Source organism: Nesoenas mayeri (genome assembly GCF_963082525.1).
Source record: "Nesoenas mayeri genome assembly, chromosome: 19".
NCBI lineage: Eukaryota > Metazoa > Chordata > Aves > Columbiformes > Columbidae > Nesoenas > Nesoenas mayeri.
This window is the reverse complement of record NC_137568.1, coordinates 9597707-9616872: the sequence shown is the minus strand read 5'-3', so window position 1 is coordinate 9616872 and position 19166 is coordinate 9597707. Positions and strand designations below refer to the sequence as shown.

Here is a 19166-nt window from a genome sequence, read left to right as displayed (position 1 = left end):
GTAGGTAGAGAGTGTCAAGAGGAGTATTTTTGGAGAAGAAATCTATAACAAGCTATATTAAATCACTAACTCCTACTGAAAAGGAGGATCCCCTATTAGAAATTTGCAGGAGATGGTATCAAGGAACCTAGTCAAATTGAAGTGCTACTAAAAGAGCAAATTAGGAAGAAGAAAAAGTGATGGATCAAGGTGGTGTTTCAAATTGCTGAGGGAGGAACAGCTGTGGTTATCCAGAAACAAAGATAAGTCTAACTTAGGTGTTACTTTTGAGGAAGAGATCATGGAAATTGCTTCTAAAGGAGAAAGAATTAGACTGCAGCTTTGGTTTACAAAGGGGGTGACTTAAAAGATATTAATGCCCACAAAGGGTATAAATAAATAGACTATTACCATTTCTAAGAACTCATTTGGTTTGGTTCCCCTTGTTCTCACTAGGCAGTGTTGAAAATGAAAATGAAAGGAAATGTTTTTCATGTTGTGTACAAATAAACTGTGAAACATGTCGTCTTGGTATCTTAGAAGCTAAGAGCATGAATAGAACAAAAATGAGAAGATATAGCCATCGAATCCAGTTACGTTGTGTCTTGGAAAAGCCTTAATGCACAGATTATTTGAGGGTGGCAGGATGTAAATGGGGAGTGTTGTTAACACCACTTCTCGTTCCTTGTTTTCATTTGCATTGGCCACTGCTTAAAACAAGTGGTCTGGCAGTATGGCTGCTTGTAGTTATGTTTCAAGCTTCCCCTTTTGTGTGCTTAAGTCCTTTTGTAGCAAGACATTCAAGTTAGTCCTCAAGCTGGCAAGCAGGTCAGATAAGCAACGCAGTACCCAGGTGTTTATTATCTGTGTGCTCTCCGAACAGCCCTGTCCTTCCGTGCACCGCTGCACTTCTCGTGACCTTTGAATTGCTGCACAAGCCTTGTCGTGGAATTTGAAACGATAAAAATAGTAACTGTTTCGCATCACATGTATTTAATACTTACAAAAGTGCCCAGGCAATGGGTAGCAGTCTAAAGGGGCTGCTCAAAGTAGCGTTTAATAATCTGCTATGATGTGTCCAACCTGTTAATATCACGACGACCTGCACATCTAACTCCTTTAGTGTCTCAGTAATCCCAGGCAGGCATGTGGCTCAATCTACCGTTCCTCCAAGTATCACTTATGAGGTAAAACGTAGCAGTTCCACTTCAGGCTGCGTTTTATCTGTCGGAGCATTCGCAGGCTTTTCACAAACAGTTCAAGCTGTGAGGCTTTGATCTGGGGGAATGTCACTGCCAAAGTGAAGCTCAGATTCCCTCAGCCCAGGCCCACCCTGAGCGCGCTGCCTCCCGGGAGCAGAGCGGGCAAACCAGGGGGCTGAAAGGCATCAGGCTGCGCTTTATCAGCGGGGAGCGGGGAAATCCCCGTCCCTGTACGGCGGATTCGCGGCGCGGAGGCCTCGGGCCGGCGCCGCTGGGCCGCGGCCTCCCGGGGCTCTGAGCATGCGCGGCCCCTCGCGCCCTTCCGTGCGTGGGCGGGCGGGGGGGGGGAGGGGAGCGCGGGCCCCTCCGGGCGGGGCGCTGCGGGCAGTGACGCATTGAAGCCACGCCCCAAAGAGGAGGAGAACTTCCGCCCGGCCCCGCAGAAGCCGGTCAGTCGGCCGAGCCGCGGCCACGCCCACGCGGGCGGAGGGTGGGGCCTGCAGGCGGCTCGGGCCGCTTACATAACAGAGGGGGGCGGGGCCTGCGCTGCGTCAGCAGTCGGTTCCCAGCGGCCCCCGCGGCCCCTTATATAACCGGCATCCGGGCGGCGCGGCGCTCTACACCCAGCAGCCCCCGCCAACGGCACCGGATCCTGTCCAACCTCTCACCACCCGCTTTAAGTGACCGGGATCGTCTCTCCCACCGCCACCATCACCATGCCCGGGTATTCCAGCGACAGGGACAGAGGGTGAGTCCGGGGGCCCGGCTGGCGCTAGCCGCCGCCAGCGTCCGGACTCTTAGACCGACCGTGGGCTTGTGGTGGTTGTTTTTTTCAGCCCTTTAAAATGGCGGCGAGTCTCGGAGGTTGGGCCCTGGCGCCCTTCTCCTCAGCTCTTGCTGTCTCGAGGCCTCCGGAGCTTCGCGGCGGGAAGTCAGGGGAGGGGAACTGGCCTTGGGAGCGCCCAGCGAGGGGGCGGCGGGTGACCCGGGCGGGGCCGGGCCCGTCCTCAGCGCACCCCCTGTGCGAGGGCGCGTTGGAGGGGTGCGCCTCGTGGATTTTTTTTTTGGGGGGGTGGTGGGGAAAGGTTCTCGACCCCCCCACCTCCCCAGGGCCGTACCCCCGAGTGCGGATGCCCCCCGCAGGGCTGGATTCTCCCCGCCCGCCAGCGGGGGTGGGCTGGGGAGCGGCGGCTTTGTGGGTCAGTGGGTTGGCCGGGCGCTCCGGCGGTGCCGAAGCCCCGGGGAGCTCTCGGCAGGGCGGTTCCCTCTTCCTTCCCTTCCCCCTCGCGAGGGACGGCGGCTCCGGCCGCCGCTGGCAGAAGCCGGCCGGCTCCCGCTTTGTGTTGTGTAAGCGGATGTTAATGGCCGGCCCCGCCATGCGGTGACTGAGGGGAAATCAAAATGCCGGCTGCTGCCTTTGTTCCTCCTCCTCCTCCCCCCGCCCAGCTCAGACTCTAAAATGGCAGCGGCTGGAAAATGTGGCGTAGACAGAAATGAGAGACAAAGGAAACAGCGCTGGCAGGAAGCAGCGGCCGCTCGGGCAGGTCCCCTCTGGGAGCGCTGTGTTGTGCTGGGACGATCGTTCCCAGCCCGGCCGAACCCGGGAGCGATCGGGGCCCGTTTAGATCCTCAGATCAGGGCTCGGCGCGGCTGAGCTGCGCCTGGGGGCTGCCAGGACAGGCTTTGGAGATAAACCTCTGCCCAGTGGAGGGGCCTGACCTAAAATGCCGATGTAAACCGCATGGCCGCGTAAAACATGGTGGCTGAGGGAAGTCTGGGTTTTTCGTGCCAGAAAATGGTTTACAGGGAAGTCGTGCCAAGGTTTTATAACTGCCCCCGCCTGCTTTGTGCAGGCTGACACACAAAGAGAGCGCCAATTGGGTGGGAAACCATTTTGACTATGGGGTAATACAAAGCTTTTAATGTCCGTACTTCGCCTGTGTTGGGACTTCTTAATAGACATTTCCATTTCATTTTATAGAAGCTGCAAAGATACGTGTTAAACTTAACACCTGAATATAAGTTGTAGATATACAGGTTGTGGTATCTGTGACTTAAAATATGTTTTTTTGAAGTTTCAGTATCCTGTAGGCGGAGTTTATAAATCTGGATTGTAGAGTTACAGGATAAGCCATAAAGATAGTGGTTAGGTGGTATAAGAGGAGGACCAAAACCATTCTCTTGGATTCTATGTTATGATCTTCTTTAGGTTTGGAGCCCCCCGTTTTGGAGGAAGCAGAGGTGGACCTCTCTCTGGGAAGAAATTTGGAAACCCTGGGGAAAAACTTACAAAAAAGAAATGGAATTTAGATGAGCTGCCCAAATTTGAGAAGAACTTCTATCAAGAACATCCTGATGTAGCTAGACGTACTGTGGTATGTACCCTATCTGACTCATGCAAAAGTAAACAAAAAGTGCAAACATGCTGAGGGTCATGGGGCCCAACAGGCACAGATGGGGTAACTTAAAAGATAATAACGGGATTTTTGCCTTGCAGCAAGAAGTTGAACAGTACAGAGCAAGCAAAGAAGTTACAGTTAGAGGCCATAACTGTCCAAAACCAATTATAAACTTCTATGAAGCTAACTTTCCTGGTAAGTGAAGACTACCATACCGGTCATTCTTCCAGGTTTGATTAAGACCAAGTCTCTAAGCTAATAAGTTTCAATTTTCTCTTCAAGCAAATGTTATGGAAGTAATTCAGAGGCAGAACTTCACTGAACCAACTGCTATTCAGGCACAAGGTTGGCCTGTTGCATTGAGTGGACTGGATATGGTTGGAGTGGCACAGACTGGATCAGGGAAAACACTGTCTGTAAGTTTTGATTGTAGCCTGGAATAATGTTGCATTTTAGCAGTGGAAGCACGGCCTGGCAGAGTGCAGGCTGAGCACTTCTGGGAAGAGATTGTAATGAGACTTTTCTTTCTTCCAAACAGTACTTGTTGCCTGCTATCGTGCATATAAATCATCAGCCATTCCTGGAACGAGGAGATGGACCTATTGTGAGTATCCCGAAGTGAAAGGGGATCTTAATTTCTAGAGAATGCAGATTTTTTTGCAGTCCAGCTGTCCATGCTCATAAGAGTGCATGGCTGTATTCTGTTTCTCTGTATAACTACAGTGATTCCATGTTTTGGTGGTTTCCCAAGAACATTCCATAAAATCTGATTGGATTGTCCTTAAAATTGTACAGAACAGGGCTAGATGTCCCATCTTGGAAACTGCTGTCCTCTGGAAGCTAGTGACTTTCAGATGTCTTACTGCACAGCATAGGTCAGTGTCTGGTAACTGAGATGCCAGGTAATTTAGTTTGGTGGTTTGGGCCACTTGAATCAACTTCAGTCATTCTGGCACTGCAGGAATACATGATAAACTTTTTTCATTTAAAACTAGTGTCAGACTAGAACCTCCAAATAGATATTGAGCTAAAAGATGGGCATCTTATTTCTAGTGTCTTGTGCTGGCACCAACTCGTGAACTGGCTCAACAAGTGCAGCAGGTAGCTGCGGAATATAGCAGAGCGTGCCGTTTGAAGTCTACCTGTATTTATGGAGGTGCTCCAAAGGGACCACAAATTCGTGACTTAGAAAGAGGTATGGATAAGCCTTGATGCTTCTCTGCATGAGGTGATGTCAAAGCCACTTCAGCTGACTTTACTGCTTGTTTTTTAGGTGTGGAAATTTGCATTGCAACACCTGGAAGACTTATAGACTTCTTAGAAGCTGGAAAGACCAATCTCAGGCGGTGTACTTACCTTGTCCTTGACGAAGCTGACAGGATGCTTGACATGGGATTTGAACCTCAGATCAGAAAAATTGTGGATCAGATCAGAGTGAGTATAAATGGCTTGTACATTTATCACTATCACAGAAACGCCACTGTGCTCATTAAAGCAAGGGCAGTGCAGTTAAATATTCAGGCTTGTCTGGGTAGGTTGTGTTTTTTGGTTGGGCATTTGACACAACTGTCTATTGATCTCGTACTGACCTAGTTGTTTCCTGCAGCCCGACAGGCAGACTCTGATGTGGAGCGCCACATGGCCAAAGGAAGTGAGGCAACTGGCTGAAGACTTTCTGAAAGAATACGTGCACATCAACATTGGTGCACTGGAACTAAGTGCAAACCACAACATTCTTCAGATTGTGGATGTGTGTCATGATGTGGAGAAAGATGACAAGTAAGTAGTATGTAGGAGAAAAGCATCCAATATGGTTTTTTGATAGGTTTAGTTCATGAAGTATGACATGAATTTGTCTGTGGATTTTTGGCAGTAGTGTGAGACCACTAAAAAAGCCAAACACAGGCTGAGAAAACCAAACTTGAACAGTACAACTCAATCCTAGCTCTAACAATCATTTCTTCTTGATAGGCTTATCCGTTTGATGGAAGAAATAATGAGCGAGAAGGAAAACAAAACAATTGTTTTTGTGGAAACCAAAAGACGGTGTGATGATCTTACCAGGAAAATGAGGAGAGATGGGTGAGTCTAGTAGCCTGAACTTCCCTGAGCCACCCAGTGGTCTGAGGGTGCTCTTGATTTTTCATGAGTGACCTCTGAACTATGGTGTCAAAACTGTCACATACAGTGACACCAGGTGTCAGTTAAAGTGCTACAACTACCTCTAGGAGCTGTCTGGAGTTTGCCAGTTAGCTGTATTTTTGACTAATCAAGTGACTCAAGGAATGGGCTGAGGTCAATCAAGTTGTGTGTTTTCAGGTGGCCAGCAATGGGCATTCATGGTGATAAAAGTCAGCAGGAGAGGGACTGGGTTCTAAATGGTGAGTATTTCCAGCAATTTCTCCAAGCGTGTCATCTATGTTACTTAATGAGGAAACTGATGAGTTGCTTGTGTTACAGAATTCAAACATGGAAAAGCACCGATCCTGATTGCTACAGATGTTGCATCCAGAGGTCTAGGTTAGTACAACTCGTAATGCCAGTTGCCCAAAGCTTTTTAAAGAAAGTCTATTGCTTTCTTTAACCTCTGCATTTTTCTAAGTTTTCTTCACATAAAGGTGCAGTCTTTGTGGCAAGGCCTAGGCATGACAATCGGAGGACTCGAGGGGGATGGAGGACTAGTGGAAGTGATCGGCTGGCTGCTTCCAGTCAAATAGAGAGGTGAAAGCTGAGAGCATTGTGTGCCAGTAATCTTCAAAAGGCAAAGATCATCTTTTAAACTACTACCCCATAAACTGTTCTCTCATGAAATAAGCAGTTTCATTCACAGTTCACGTTGCCCCTGGTATTTCTCTTCTCTCCATGCTTTGCATGATTTGCCATGGTGCAGTACTGTTAGTTTTGTGCATACTGTCTGCTGTGATCTGTGGGTCTTTGAATTTCAGTGAGTTTGCTGAAATGTCGAAGAAAATAATTACAAACTTCAATGAAATTTTTTTTCCAACCATGAAATGGAGAGAGCAGCTTTAAAATGTACTAAGCCTTGTACAAATTGGTGAGTACTGGCACATGAAATCTGAGAAAAAAAAAGTCCACCTCTCACTGTAGCAAGTGGGGCAGGAAAGCAATGGCTTTTCAAATGCCTTTGAAAGTCGAAGTTCCTCCACCTATACGTAGTCGTCATGTCGAGACCTGCCAGAGAGAGACACATTCTCAAGTGAACCCTGGCTTCTTGGAAGCGCTTGCCTAGACGAGACACAGTGCATAAAAACAACTTGGTGACTTTGGGGGGACAGGTATGTTTTTCTTGCAGCTGCGGTTCAAAGGTCTTGGCAAGACGAGCAGTGTGGCCCCTTTTTTTTGAGCTTCTAATGAGTGTGTATGTGAAGGACCTTGTATGTTTTTACTCTAAGGTCCTCAAATGAGCACATGAAGAGGCTGCTGTGAGCTTTAGTGGCCCTACTGCAAGAAGCATTCAGATGTCACTTGATGATTTGTAAAGGGGACTCTTGAGTTGGGAATGACAAGCAAATGCATACTCCTTTATGGTAAGGTTTTGGATCACAGGGTGGGTGATGAGACGGGAACAGACGGAGTGTGCATAACTTTCACTTCCACAATACTCATGCAGAAATGGATAATTCTAACACACTTCTTTGCAGCCATTATTTCCTTTAAAGTACTATTGTCTAATGTTTATCTTCGATTTGGCTGTTGTGGTGTGCAAAACTTTGTACCTTGCTTTTTGCCACACTGCAACACTTTACAGATGTGGAAGATGTGAAATTTGTCATCAATTATGACTACCCTAACTCCTCAGAGGACTATATCCACCGAATTGGACGAACTGCCCGCAGTACCAAAACAGGCACAGCATACACATTCTTTACTCCTAACAATATTAAGCAAGTAAATGACCTCATCTCTGTGCTTCGTGAGGCTAATCAAGCCATCAACCCCAAATTGCTTCAGTTGATTGAAGACAGAGGTTCAGGTAAGAACAGTTCTTGACCACAGTGCCTAGCTTTCCTCTCGGAACAAAATGGAAACTCAAATTCCACCTCCAACCTCTCTCCAAAATGGATGTGGAAGGTGATTTAGCTCCCAGTTATGGTGACCTGGAAAGGTATTTATTAACACCAATAACAAAAAAACAACACCCTCTTTGTCCCTGAATGCTCCACAGTCATGCTGTGGTGCACCTGTGGCTGGTGTTGGCCAACGATGCACTTTGGAGTATTTGCTCTGAAAGAAACCACTTCAGGGCTTAGTTTTGGGACCTTCTCTCGTATGGATGAGACGTAAGTGTCCTGTTGGCGAGACGTAAGTGTCCTGTTGGCAAGACGGAAGTGACTTTTGGCCTTGATGCCACCACTCAAGTTAGTGGGGAGAGTATATGACTCTCCTCAGAGGTCAGACAGCTTTCTCTGTCTTCATCTAGATAGTAAAAATCCAACTGGAGACTCCAGTTGAATGAAGGCAGCTCTGCAAGGCAAACCTGTGCTATATGAGCTGAAGTAATGTGGTATGTAAAATGAAGCCTATATGGTATAACTATGTCTTGTCTCTTTTGATAGGTCGTTCCCGAGGTGATCGACGTGACAGATACTCTGCGGGCAAAAGGGGTGGATTTAGTAGTTTTAGAGAGAGGGAGAACTTTGAGAGAACCTATGGTGCGCTAGGCAAGAGAGACTTTGGAGCGAAAACTCAAAACGGGGCCTACAGTGCCCAAAGTTTCAGTAACGGAACTCCTTTTGGCAATGGCTTTGCAGCTGCAGGCATGCAGGCCAGCTTCAGGGCCGGCACCCCCGCAGGAGCTTACCAGAATGGCTATGACCAGCAGTACGGCAGTAACATCGCAAACATGCACAATGGCATGAACCAGCAGCAGTATGCGTATCCCGCCACTGGTGCTGCTCCTATGATAGGTTACCCAATGCCAACAAGTTACTCTCAATAACTTAGTGTATTTAAATGTCTCCGTTTTTCATAATTGCTCTTTATATTGTGTGTTATCAAAACAGGATAGTTATTTAAGAAATGGGAAATGCAGAAATGACTGCAGTGCAGCAGTAATTATGGTGCACTTTTTCGCTATTTAAGTTGAATATTTCTCTACATTCCTGAAACAATTTTTAGTTTTTTGTACTAGAAAATGCAGACAGTGTTTTCAAAGTAAATGTACAGTGATTTGAAATACAGTAACAGGAGGCAATGCATGGCCTTCCAATAAAGATATTTGAAGACCGAATTTTCTTTCAGATGGCAATTTTCTCAACATGTGCATAACTTTACATTAATGGAATGTCAAATGTTTTTATATTAAATCCTAGAAAGGTTTCTCAACTGTGTCTGATTAAACATTTAAGCTTATACAAAAAAAAAAACCAACCCAGCCTTGCCTTGATTGGGCTAGATTGCTTAGCATGGCAGGCTCTGCTTCTGTGGGGAAGAAAACTAAAGCTGGCTCCTAAGTAACTGTTGGAACAGGACTCTCTGCCTTGTCTCGCTAGTGTAGGGCCAGTTTTTGGAAGAGATCCACTGGAGTAATGGTTTAGCTGAAAACCTGGCGAACCAGCACTCCACAGTGGTGTTGCTAGTGAGCTGCTCCGAGCGTAGGAAGCTTTTGCAGCACCATAAGTGTCGCCTTCACACGAGCATTATGTGCAGACCAGGCTTGAGCGTGATGTAGCTGCAGCTGTCAGGCCTTGTGAGTTAGCATGCGGGCTTCCTGTGGGCTTCAGAGAAATGGGAAGATCTTAGTATTAAAACTTCAAATTATACTTAAACTGGTATTGAGCAGTGATTTCTTTATGGAAGTGGGAGGAGGGAAGTGGGCTAATTTATGAACATAATGAATTTTTTTCCCCCCCAAGGCTTCTAGTAGATGCAACTGACTCTAAGGCACTGCCCCTGCTGAGCAAAGCAACAGCGTTTCCTTGACTAGGAGCAGAGCTGGAATAATACTTGGTCCTGGGGTTAAAGTACTTAATGCTTTCAAGTACAGGGTATTCAAATTCCAGTTAATACTTTCAGATCCTTCCTCTCACTTGTTTATCAGTAACAATTAGTTTCAAGTTTAACAATGCTTAACTACAGCTTGATGAAAAAGGCTGGATCAGCAAGAATCAAGGCAAGGTTCTGTCTAGGCTATCTTGAACTCAAGTCACACTACTTCTTGTATACTTTATATTTTTTTGCTAGTCTGTGCTCATCTTGTGCTGCTCTTAACCACAGCCTAACCTGCCTCATAATTATGTATTTCTGTCTTTTCTATGGAGTTTTATCAGTTGACAGCAACAGTGAATGACTAAAGTACTGACAACTCCAGATGAAGTCCTGAAATAACTACACTCGAGTCTAAAACTGGTGTTGGCAAGGGAAGGGTCTTTGTAATTTTATTTGCAGAATTCCCCTTCCTAGTGCCATTTGTGTTGAAGACAAGGAGGAAGAGGGTTATTTGTATTTTAAATCTTGTGTGTTAATTGCTGGCTTTCTAGGTCAGTTACCCAAAACAAAACGCATGAAAAGTTTTTGTTGGAAAACTTTCTACTAAAAAACGTACACAAAAAATTCACAACTTGTAAATAAACATTGACAGATTAGGGTAATTTTTAACTAGTGCAAAGAACAAATAAGCCTCTTTCTTCCTGGAGATGGGAGATGGCACAAACCACATCTGTTGAAGTGAAACCTAGATAGGTGTTTGCAGGTCACAGTGGTTGAAAATGTGCTTGGGAAGCTTAATCAGGAAATGATGGGAAGAGCTGCACCTGGTGCCTTCTCAGTACAAGTTGTTCAAGGTTGTAGATTCCTGGTGGACTTCAGTGTAATTAGGTGGAAGCTGGCACCTGCCAAATTACCTTGATAGAAGCTGCAGTAATTTTCAACTTGGCCTCCAAGGTTCTGTCTCCTGCAGGTGTGTTCTGGGTACTTTTTATTCAACTCTGAGGAACAAGGCCCCATCTTACAATTCTTCTGCCCTACAGTGTTTCCAAATGCCCATCACCTAGGGGGAGTGTTCCTGAGGTGGAAGGGACTTGCTCAGGGGAAGGGGGGACACCCTTTAAAATATTTGCACAGAAAAACATATAAAAAAAGAGCTCTGCTACACAGCTTTCACAATAAACTCTGGTAGATTAGAGTTCATGTCCAGTCTGCCACAGAAATGGAAGCTGGAAGTCGTTTGTGCGCGCAGGAGCAGCAGCTCCTCCCGCTGACCCAGTGCCCCACTAACGCGCTGTTTCCAGCCCGCGGGCTGGGGATTAAGCACCGACGCCGAGATGATTCCCGCTCATTGCGACTTTACGGGAATCTTCCGTGACAGCCCGTTCGCAGAACTGTTCCTCCTCTCTGAAGCTCCACCTTCTGGCCCTGGTACAAGATGGTGATTAAGCACGGATGGAAATTTCCACAGCGCTGCTCTGGGCTGTACCGGGAGCCGAGCTCTGCCTTCTGCGGAGAGACACTTTATATTGCCCCAGGCCTGCAAAGCAACGCTCAGCTGCTCTGTACAGCGAGCTCCGTGTGGGGTTTCCCCCCATAAATCTCCCTCTGCAGCGGTGACGTGCTCCCGTGACAGCGAAGGGCAGGGTCTACACACACCACCCGCTTGTAGCCCACGGAGCGGTGCGAGGCTGCCGGGGCGGAGAGGGGAAGATCGGGCGCTGCCCCAGCCAGGCCCCGGCCGCAGAGGACACGACACACGACACACGAGTGAGTGGCCCAGGGGGACACGGGGCGACACGAACGCCGCCCCGGGCGGGTCGCCCAGTGCCACCGCGCATGCGCGGCCGCCGCGCCCCCGCGCCTCCTGACAGACTGCGCATGCGTACCGCCTGGGCTGACACCCCACCCCCACCCCCAGCCATGAGGGCGGCGGGAGGCGCGGAACATGGCGCTGGGCTGCGGCCACGGCGGCCAGTGGTGCCGCCGCGCTCCCGCGTTGAGGCGGCGGCTGAGGGTCGCGGAGGGGCTGGAGGCCGGCTCCCCGGCGCGGCCCTACGCGGCGGCGGTGACCGGCGGCGCTGAGGCGGCGAGCGGGGAGGAGCTGCTGGAGGTTTGCCGGCGGCGGCACTTCCTGCGGGGCGGCGCGGAGCCGCGGCCCTGGCGGGCTTACCTCAGCGGCTGCCCCCCGGCCTTCGGGCCGCTGGGCGTGGGGCTGCGGGACAACCTGGCGGCCCAGTGGTGGGACTCCACGGTGGCTTCCCGGGAGCAGGTGTTCGCGGTGGACGCCCCGCTCCACGGCCCGCCCGCCGCCGGCGCCCCGCGGGCCGGGCCGGGGCTGCGGCTGTTGCACCCGGAGACGCTGCGCGGAGCCCTCCGGGGCGACCCGGCTGCGGAGGAAGAGCTGCGGAGCGCGGGGGCGCTCCGGGAGAGCCTCCTGCCCGGTGGGTCTCTGGTCCTTCAGCGGGGTGAATGGCTCTCCCGGCAGCCCGCTCGCTGTTTTCTTACCGGGAGCGAAGCAGCAGGAAATTTTTCATTGTGTTAAGAGTTCTGGGGATGTTTCGTGTGCGCATTGTGAGGTTGTGTCCTTTTCAAACACCTGAGCAGTAACGAATGCTAAAGTTGCACATCGGATGCTTCTCCTTGTAATTAGGGGAAAGACATGTTGAAGTTGCAGTTGCCAAAGTAGCAGGAGAAATCAGGCTGCACTGCGGAGCTGATCTCTGCAAAGCATCGATGCTAATTGGACTGCACATAGCAACAATAAAAAATCATTTCTTTTCCCCTGTGGCTACTAGAATCAGCAATTTGTCTTTTGACAGGTGCGTTGGCACAATATACAAGCTGCTTAGAATTGACGAACAAAAGGCTGCCGTGTGGCCTGGCTCAGGTTGGAGTTTGTTTTCACTCTCTTCCCGAAAGTGAACAGCACAACAAAAACCTTAGAAGGTAGAGTAGCAGAAGAATTAATCCATTTTTCATACCTAAACAAACTGTTTGCGCTTGTTTCACTCTTGGATTATTTTTGAATAGTGTCTCTTGGTTTTTCCCTGTTGTTTTTTAAGGAGTTAACTTGCTGACCTTGCTATTGTTTAAAGAATAGGCGAAAGGACCACGTCTTTGCTTGCATGGTTTAGTTCTCCCAGAACTGCAGGACAGTGGCTCGATTACTGGTTACGCCAGAGGCTCCAATGGTGGAGAAAGGTAACAGCAGCGTACGAGCGGGAAGTCTTGGCCTGGTCCTTTGTACCTCAAACAGGGGGGATAGACACCCTGATGAATTTGATGGCATTGTGTTGCTTGCCTGTTCTTGTCATGGAATTGCATATATTTCTTGTGAGAAACAAAAAAACTAAGTAAGTTTATGACAAACCTGTTAAGTAGTTTACAACGTGACTTGCAGGCAGGCAAATGTTTTGTGTTTGTAATTGATTTGAGATTAAAATGCTGTGAAACAATAAAGAGATTTGGGCTGTAATTCATCAAAATCTCTTGCTGAAAATCCTAGAGTTGGGCTTGCATTACAGATTATGTGGTTAATACAGCATACACAGTAGTGATCTTCTCCTATGGTTTTGTTTTCAGTTTGCAGTAGGCCCGTCTAACTTCAGCAGCAGCGACTTTCAGGATGAAGAAGGAAGGAGAGGATTTAACTTAAATTACAGATTTCCATGGGGGACAGAAACAATAGAAACTTTGAAGAACCTTGGTGATACTGAACTGTTACTGATGTATCCAGGGGATAATTCAAAATTGCTTGTAAGCTTTACTATATTAAAAACCTTTTTTGATAAAGATGGCAGTGTGTGAGAGAAGTGGTTTCTTTGCTGGTCCACTTGCTTAGCGTGTGACTATCTTTTTATTCTTTTGTTGTAAAAGCAATACAATTGATACTCTGCAGTCAGACCTTCATTTTCAAAAGCAGATAAAATAATATTTTGGGGTTTTTTTTTTGCAATGAGTTAATTCTTTGAAATGAGAAATGAGCTATATTGACAAGACAGCTGTTGTCAGTTATCTGTGAGCAGATGCCAAGACAAGCTCAGTCTATGTTTTGCAGTGTTAAATTCACATCACAAACTGTACATTTTTCTGTAGCTTGTCCAGTTCCATACATGTAGAAGCATATGTGGATTAATGGATTATAAATGCTGTAAATGGCTTTCAAGTCTGTTGGTCATAGATACACATTTATGATCAGAGAGACAGGACAATAATCACATCCTCCTCTGATCTTCTGATTTCCCCAGTATTACAATCTTGGCTAGTTATTGTTACATGTTTGCAATTGTTGGTAACTTTTTAAAATATATGTCTGAATGTATTCTAAATGTTGTAAGTGTGGTTGAGCTCAGTGCCTCATTATACATTTAACATGAGGCACTGTTTGAAGTGTCTCTTTGTGGGTGTGTTTTTTTCTCTCCAGGGCCGAGATGGGAGGAAGAATGTTATTCCCCACGTTCTGTCTGTGAGTGGAAACCTGGACCGAGGAGCACTAGCATACCTCTTTGATTCTCTACAGCTAGCTGAGAATCCGTTAACTAAAAAGAAAAATTCACAGAGAAAGGTAACTTTCTGTTGAAAGTGTGAGGGAGGATGGAGGGCAGGGCCAGGTCTGAGTACAAAACCCACAGCCAACATGCTAAATTTAAGCACAGAAATATCTCCCTTTTCCACATCACCATCACTGTTCCCTTCCCCAGCAGGTGCAGCCATGGGACTGCCTCTGTGAGAAAAATTAATATTTCCTAGGTCTGTTTAGAATTGCATACTAAATATGTTTAGTAATCTGTTGCTTTTTCTAAAATTGTTAGGTGCTTAAGCTTCATCCTTGTTTAGCACCTCTCAAAGTGGCCCTGGATGTAGGTAAAGGTCCAGCAACGGAGATGAGACAGGTACGTTGTAAGAAACTATATTCGTTTTTATAACTCAGACACTGTTTCCATTGGGGAGAAACATACTGTACTTTGATTCTCTGAGGCTGTACGCATTTCAGGTGCTTTCCCTGTGCAGCTTGAGAGTCACTGCCAAAGGAGAACACTGCAAACAGCAGGTTGTAGGTGCCTTCCTCACATTAACACGCTGCTTTTAGTACTGTTAATGGAGCTGATATTTGTTCCATGCAAATTTAAGAAAAATAAATTAAAAAATCCCTCTCAACTTGTTAATCTTTCAGAATTATCTTAATGTGTGGGTCATGTCTTCAGAAGGATTTTTTATAAGTTTTTATTTAAGTCAGTCATTAAGCCAGCCCCCCAACAAAAGGGAGGAAGCTTATGTTGCATGTTTTTAAATAGAAATGGAGATTTAATTGCCAGGCTGCTTTCTACTTTGAGATTATTTCAGCCAGAAAAATTAATACCAGCTAGGAATGCGAATACCACACATACTAGAGTTTTAATGGTTTCTTTGTTATATGATTCCAAACCCTCAAATTCATTTAACTCTTGGTTTTAAACACAGGTTTGTCAAGGATTGTTCAATGAACTGTCAGAAAACAAAATTTCTGTATGGCCGGGTTATCTTGAAACCGTGCATGTATCTCTGGAACAGCTTTATTCAAAGTAAGGAGAAACAGTCTTAAATCAATTGAACTGTGACGGTGAAAAAATACTTTCTGTGGAGTAGTGAAAATATGCCTGTTTCCAATAAAAAGTCATCGAGTGCAGTAACCGCATGACTGAAGGCACATATCCCGAATTATAAACTTGGATTCAATTAATTTTATTACAAAGAGCAATGTTGGATAGTTAATTTCTAAAATGAAGTGCTAGTGTCTAGTGTCTAATCTTGAGCTAAAAGTTTGTCAAGCCTGGAATGATTACCGTAAATAAGTGTATGTGATGGAATGATTTGTGGAGATAGAAACTGCTATTCCAGCGAGGGCTTTATATATGAGCTGTTGATCAAGAGTGAATCTGGAGCAGATTGCTACTCATGTTGATGGATCTTGAGCATATTGATGAATATTTTTTCCATGAGAGAAAAGAAATACAGCTATTTGTTGATGTGCAGTAGTCTCCAGAGTAAGTCTGGCTATTAAGTAACAGAAGAACAATATAGTCTGCTTCTACAAAAATACTCTTGTAACAGGTCACTAAATAACGTTCTTCTTATGTAATAAAGTAACTAAATAATTTGAATAAGTGTAATCAGGAAGGCAAGGAAGGGCAACAAGGAAACTGGTGTTTTCACACCGGGCTTAGCACAGTATAGCAAAAATAAAGATTTACAGCTTATGGTCATTTGTACATAACCTATCTGAATTTTTCGTACACCAAAAGCAGTAGCAGGTGTGCTCTTTTCTTCACAGGTACGATGAGATGAGTGTTCTCTTCACGGTGCTGATAACTGATGCCACTCTGGAGAGTGGAGTGGTCCAGCTGAGGAGCAGAGACACCACGATGAAGGAAATGATGCACATTTCTAGGCTGAAGGACTTTTTATCTAAGTATGTAACAGCAGCCAAAAATGTGTAAATTTAAATTCATTTAATAAAATAGATTTCTTAAATATCTGTGCCTGGACTGGCTTCGATGGCATCACAGACTCTGGTTTCTCTGCAAACAGTTCTGGTGAAAGTTGGTGGTGCATCTGTTTTCTGTCAAATCTAGACGGTGTAGGTCTTCCAGGTTACCTCGAAAAGGGAAGGGATGAACTTGTTCCCCATTAGCAGGGCTAACCATAACTGCTTTCATGTCTTCAGTTTTACTGTCTTACTGAGAATATTCCATCCTAGCCTAAAAATGTATCTTTCATCTGTGTATTGCTGACACAATTAAGGTATCTGTTGGAAAATGGTGTTTTATGTAAAATACTTTCCTGTCTGAAATGTTTTAATAGCATCAGTAAGTATCTTTCTACTATCTGTTTGTAGGGAAGTGTTTGAATCACGTGGCCTCAGTTCTTCAATATTTAAGCTACTTCATCTTGCACTTGATAAATGTAAAAATCAGAAATACATTGTCAGAGGAAATAGAAGAAATAAATGGTAAACTAGTGTGTGCCTAAGAGGACAACACACTAGGGATATTTTTATTTTAATACTTGACTTACAGCCTTTTGTTTATCTTATGTTTGCATACAACCCAGTTTCTGTTTCAGGAGAATTGTTAAATGTAGAGGAGCTTGGGTCTAGGTGAAAGCTTTATGTCAGTTATGCCTTTCTATTTATTCATCAGATGCATATAATGCCAGACTATATATTGTGTCCAGCAGGATCTTACCTGACAGTGATTGTGTTGTTTTGTTTAGTTTTGGTTTTTTATAGAGCTATGTGAGCAATAAGCTGTTGTTTGTCCCACGGGGTTGCTATTTGGGTCTTTGTTAGTTCCAGTTTTTATCCATTCTGCTTTTAAATTGAAATCCATAGAGATTATGACTTGGGGATTTTGCTTGCTAGTAGAAAACGAGCGATATTGCCTGTCTGCTAGGAAACTAGTATCAAAACACCATCTCTTTCTGTGCAGATTTCATGATACTTATCACATCTGAGGACTGAAAGATTCTATAAAAATACATGATTAAGTTAATTACAAAAGACATCTTACCTGGTACTCAGTCTCTGATGAGGACCTTTGAATAGAGTGTAGCACATGTCCTCTTCTCTGCTAAATACCAGAATAACGTCATTCATTATTCATTTATTTTGTTACAGATACACAACAGAAGAATTAATGTACCATCAGTAACCTGGTCACTAATAACATCTCCCGTATGGTTTCATAATGAGGCTTTTGAATTTTTGGGTCATCGTATGTTGATAATATTTTTATTTGGGAGGTTTTGCTTGCTTTTTTCCCCATCAAAAATGTTTCAAAGTTATGTTAATTTCTTTGTAGTAAGCTATTTCAGCATGTAACTGCTGTCTACACCCTGCCTCCCCCCAGCAAAATCCCCCCGAAACATATTGGTGTGTATCAGATATTCCAATATTAGAGCTTGAATTTTTTACCTTTTTCATCTTCTCTTCTAATAACAGAAATGTTGATATATTCTTCTTCTGGTTTAACAGGCTCTAGATTAAAGATGAGCTGCAGTTAATTACAAGACCGACCAGAATTTTTTTTTGTAGTAATCTTGAAATAAAGCAGTGAGATTCCATACTGAATATAAATCTGCTGTGCTTCTGCGGCTGAAATAGCACAATGCCCTAACGTAAGTCAGTTGCTTTGTTGTCTAGTATTGCTTCACAATTTCAGTTTGAACTCAGTCTTGCGAAGCTAAGAAACATGGAATAAAGAACTCTTGTGTACTGAACAACTTTGAACAGAACACAGGAACTATGCACATTTTATTTGACAGCAACTTGCATATGGTCCACTTCTGGCTCTTAGTAAATGGGTGGTGCACCTCTGATCTACTTGCTGTCTTTTCTTTTTCTCCGACTACTCCAATCCTCACCATGAGTTCCCAAACACAACTCCTCATTGTACTTCTGTTTACAGTAGATTCTTGTATGGAACTTCAGTTCATTTAAGCAGTTGCAGGTTTGGCTGCATGGCTGACAGGTAGTGCCAAATATGGATCTGGAGCCTGGGGGACTCCAAATAACACCCTGCCAGGCACAGTCAGTAGTACATTTATTCATGTACTGAGTAGTATTAAGTGTCCACTCTGCTGCTTTTGTAGTGCCTGCGGAAATTTGCCTGTATTACACATAGTACAAAGCATTCTTCAGCCAAACTCCCACAAACAAGTTTCATGACTGCATGGGGAGTAACACGAACTTACCAATCTCTGTGTATATGACATCGTCTTCAGCCTCTTCTGCACTTATTGTTGAAGTAAGGCCAGTTGAGGACCTAGTAGACTTAAATTTTTCTGCAAATTGTAAAAGAAGAACAAACACATGCCTATATACATATATCATTTTTTATTACAGTGAAATAAACAGCTCCACGATATTTTTTTTTAATATTTGAAGATCTCAGATAATGTTATTATCATGACAAAAATTATTTCTTAACCAAGGCCATTTTAAAATAGAATTTCCTTTCTTAACTAAGAACAATGAGGTCCAATTCCTTCCAACATTTATGTGTATTAAATTAGATGTTGTTTTGTATCTCCCATCCCAGACCTGCCATCTAAAACATAACTCGATGGTTTTGCCTTGTCAGTGTCTTGTTAAGTAGGCTATGCTGCTTAAGAGGAGACTTGACAGCATCCTAAAATACCAAGAGTGTAACTTGTAACGTGATGTTTACACACTAAAATATACTGACAACATAAATGAGCACCTCTGGAAAATGAAACAAACATTCAACTCACTTGCTTTATATGAAGGAATTATGAAAAATGCAATTGCCAGAGCAAATCCTATTATGAATAGTAGCAAGATCAGCACGAGAGAAATGATCAGGGGCTGAGAATGGCTTCTCTCTTCTGCCAAGAAGAAAAAAAAATTGTTTATGCAATGAAATGTTGATTCATATTCTAAGTATTTTCTGTAAGTTAAAATCAAGACTGTGCATTTCTTTCAGCTTTTGGATTAACTGTGGTTAATGTAACTACTCAGGAGAGGCCGTGTCGCACGCACACAGCGGGAGGAAGGGAGTTTGCTGGCGCTGGTAGATTCTCCATTTCACAGGACCAGAGAGAAAAATGAAATGAGACCCTCCACGAGGTACACCAGGGG

At 44.9% G+C, this 19166-nt stretch overlaps 2 protein-coding genes across 4 annotated transcripts; both read left to right on the top strand.

Moving 5' to 3' along the window:
* The first annotated feature begins 1780 nt into the window (after nucleotides 1-1780).
* On the top strand, nucleotides 1781-8921 carry DDX5 (DEAD-box helicase 5). Of its 2 annotated transcripts, none has more exons than XM_080356210.1 (13): nucleotides 1781-1929; nucleotides 3391-3556; nucleotides 3679-3775; nucleotides 3863-3996; nucleotides 4119-4184; nucleotides 4634-4775; nucleotides 4854-5014; nucleotides 5187-5359; nucleotides 5552-5662; nucleotides 5900-5961; nucleotides 6041-6100; nucleotides 7350-7574; nucleotides 8158-8921. In XM_080356210.1, the coding sequence occupies exons 1-13, from the start codon at nucleotides 1898-1900 to the stop codon at nucleotides 8538-8540; spliced, it is 1812 nt and encodes a 603-aa protein (XP_080212336.1). In that variant the 5' UTR covers nucleotides 1781-1897; the 3' UTR covers nucleotides 8541-8921. The 2 variants fall into 2 exon arrangements, with proteins under 2 accessions (XP_080212336.1, XP_080212337.1); XM_080356211.1 differs by having other exon boundaries at nucleotides 1782-1905.
* Nucleotides 8922-11346: 2425 nt separating this feature from the next.
* On the top strand, nucleotides 11347-19051 carry POLG2 (DNA polymerase gamma 2, accessory subunit). 2 transcript variants are annotated; one of them, XM_080356409.1, is made up of 10 exons: nucleotides 11347-11970; nucleotides 12349-12475; nucleotides 12625-12730; nucleotides 13112-13285; nucleotides 13953-14093; nucleotides 14341-14421; nucleotides 14990-15090; nucleotides 15840-15977; nucleotides 17541-17683; nucleotides 19012-19051. In XM_080356409.1, exons 1-9 carry the CDS (start codon nucleotides 11475-11477, stop codon nucleotides 17545-17547), a joined length of 1371 nt encoding a protein of 456 aa, XP_080212535.1. In that variant the 5' UTR covers nucleotides 11347-11474; the 3' UTR covers nucleotides 17548-17683; nucleotides 19012-19051. The 2 variants fall into 2 exon arrangements, with proteins under 2 accessions (XP_080212535.1, XP_080212534.1); XM_080356408.1 differs by lacking the exons at nucleotides 17541-17683; nucleotides 19012-19051 and having other exon boundaries at nucleotides 15840-16031.
* The last annotated feature ends 115 nt before the right edge of the window (nucleotides 19052-19166 follow it).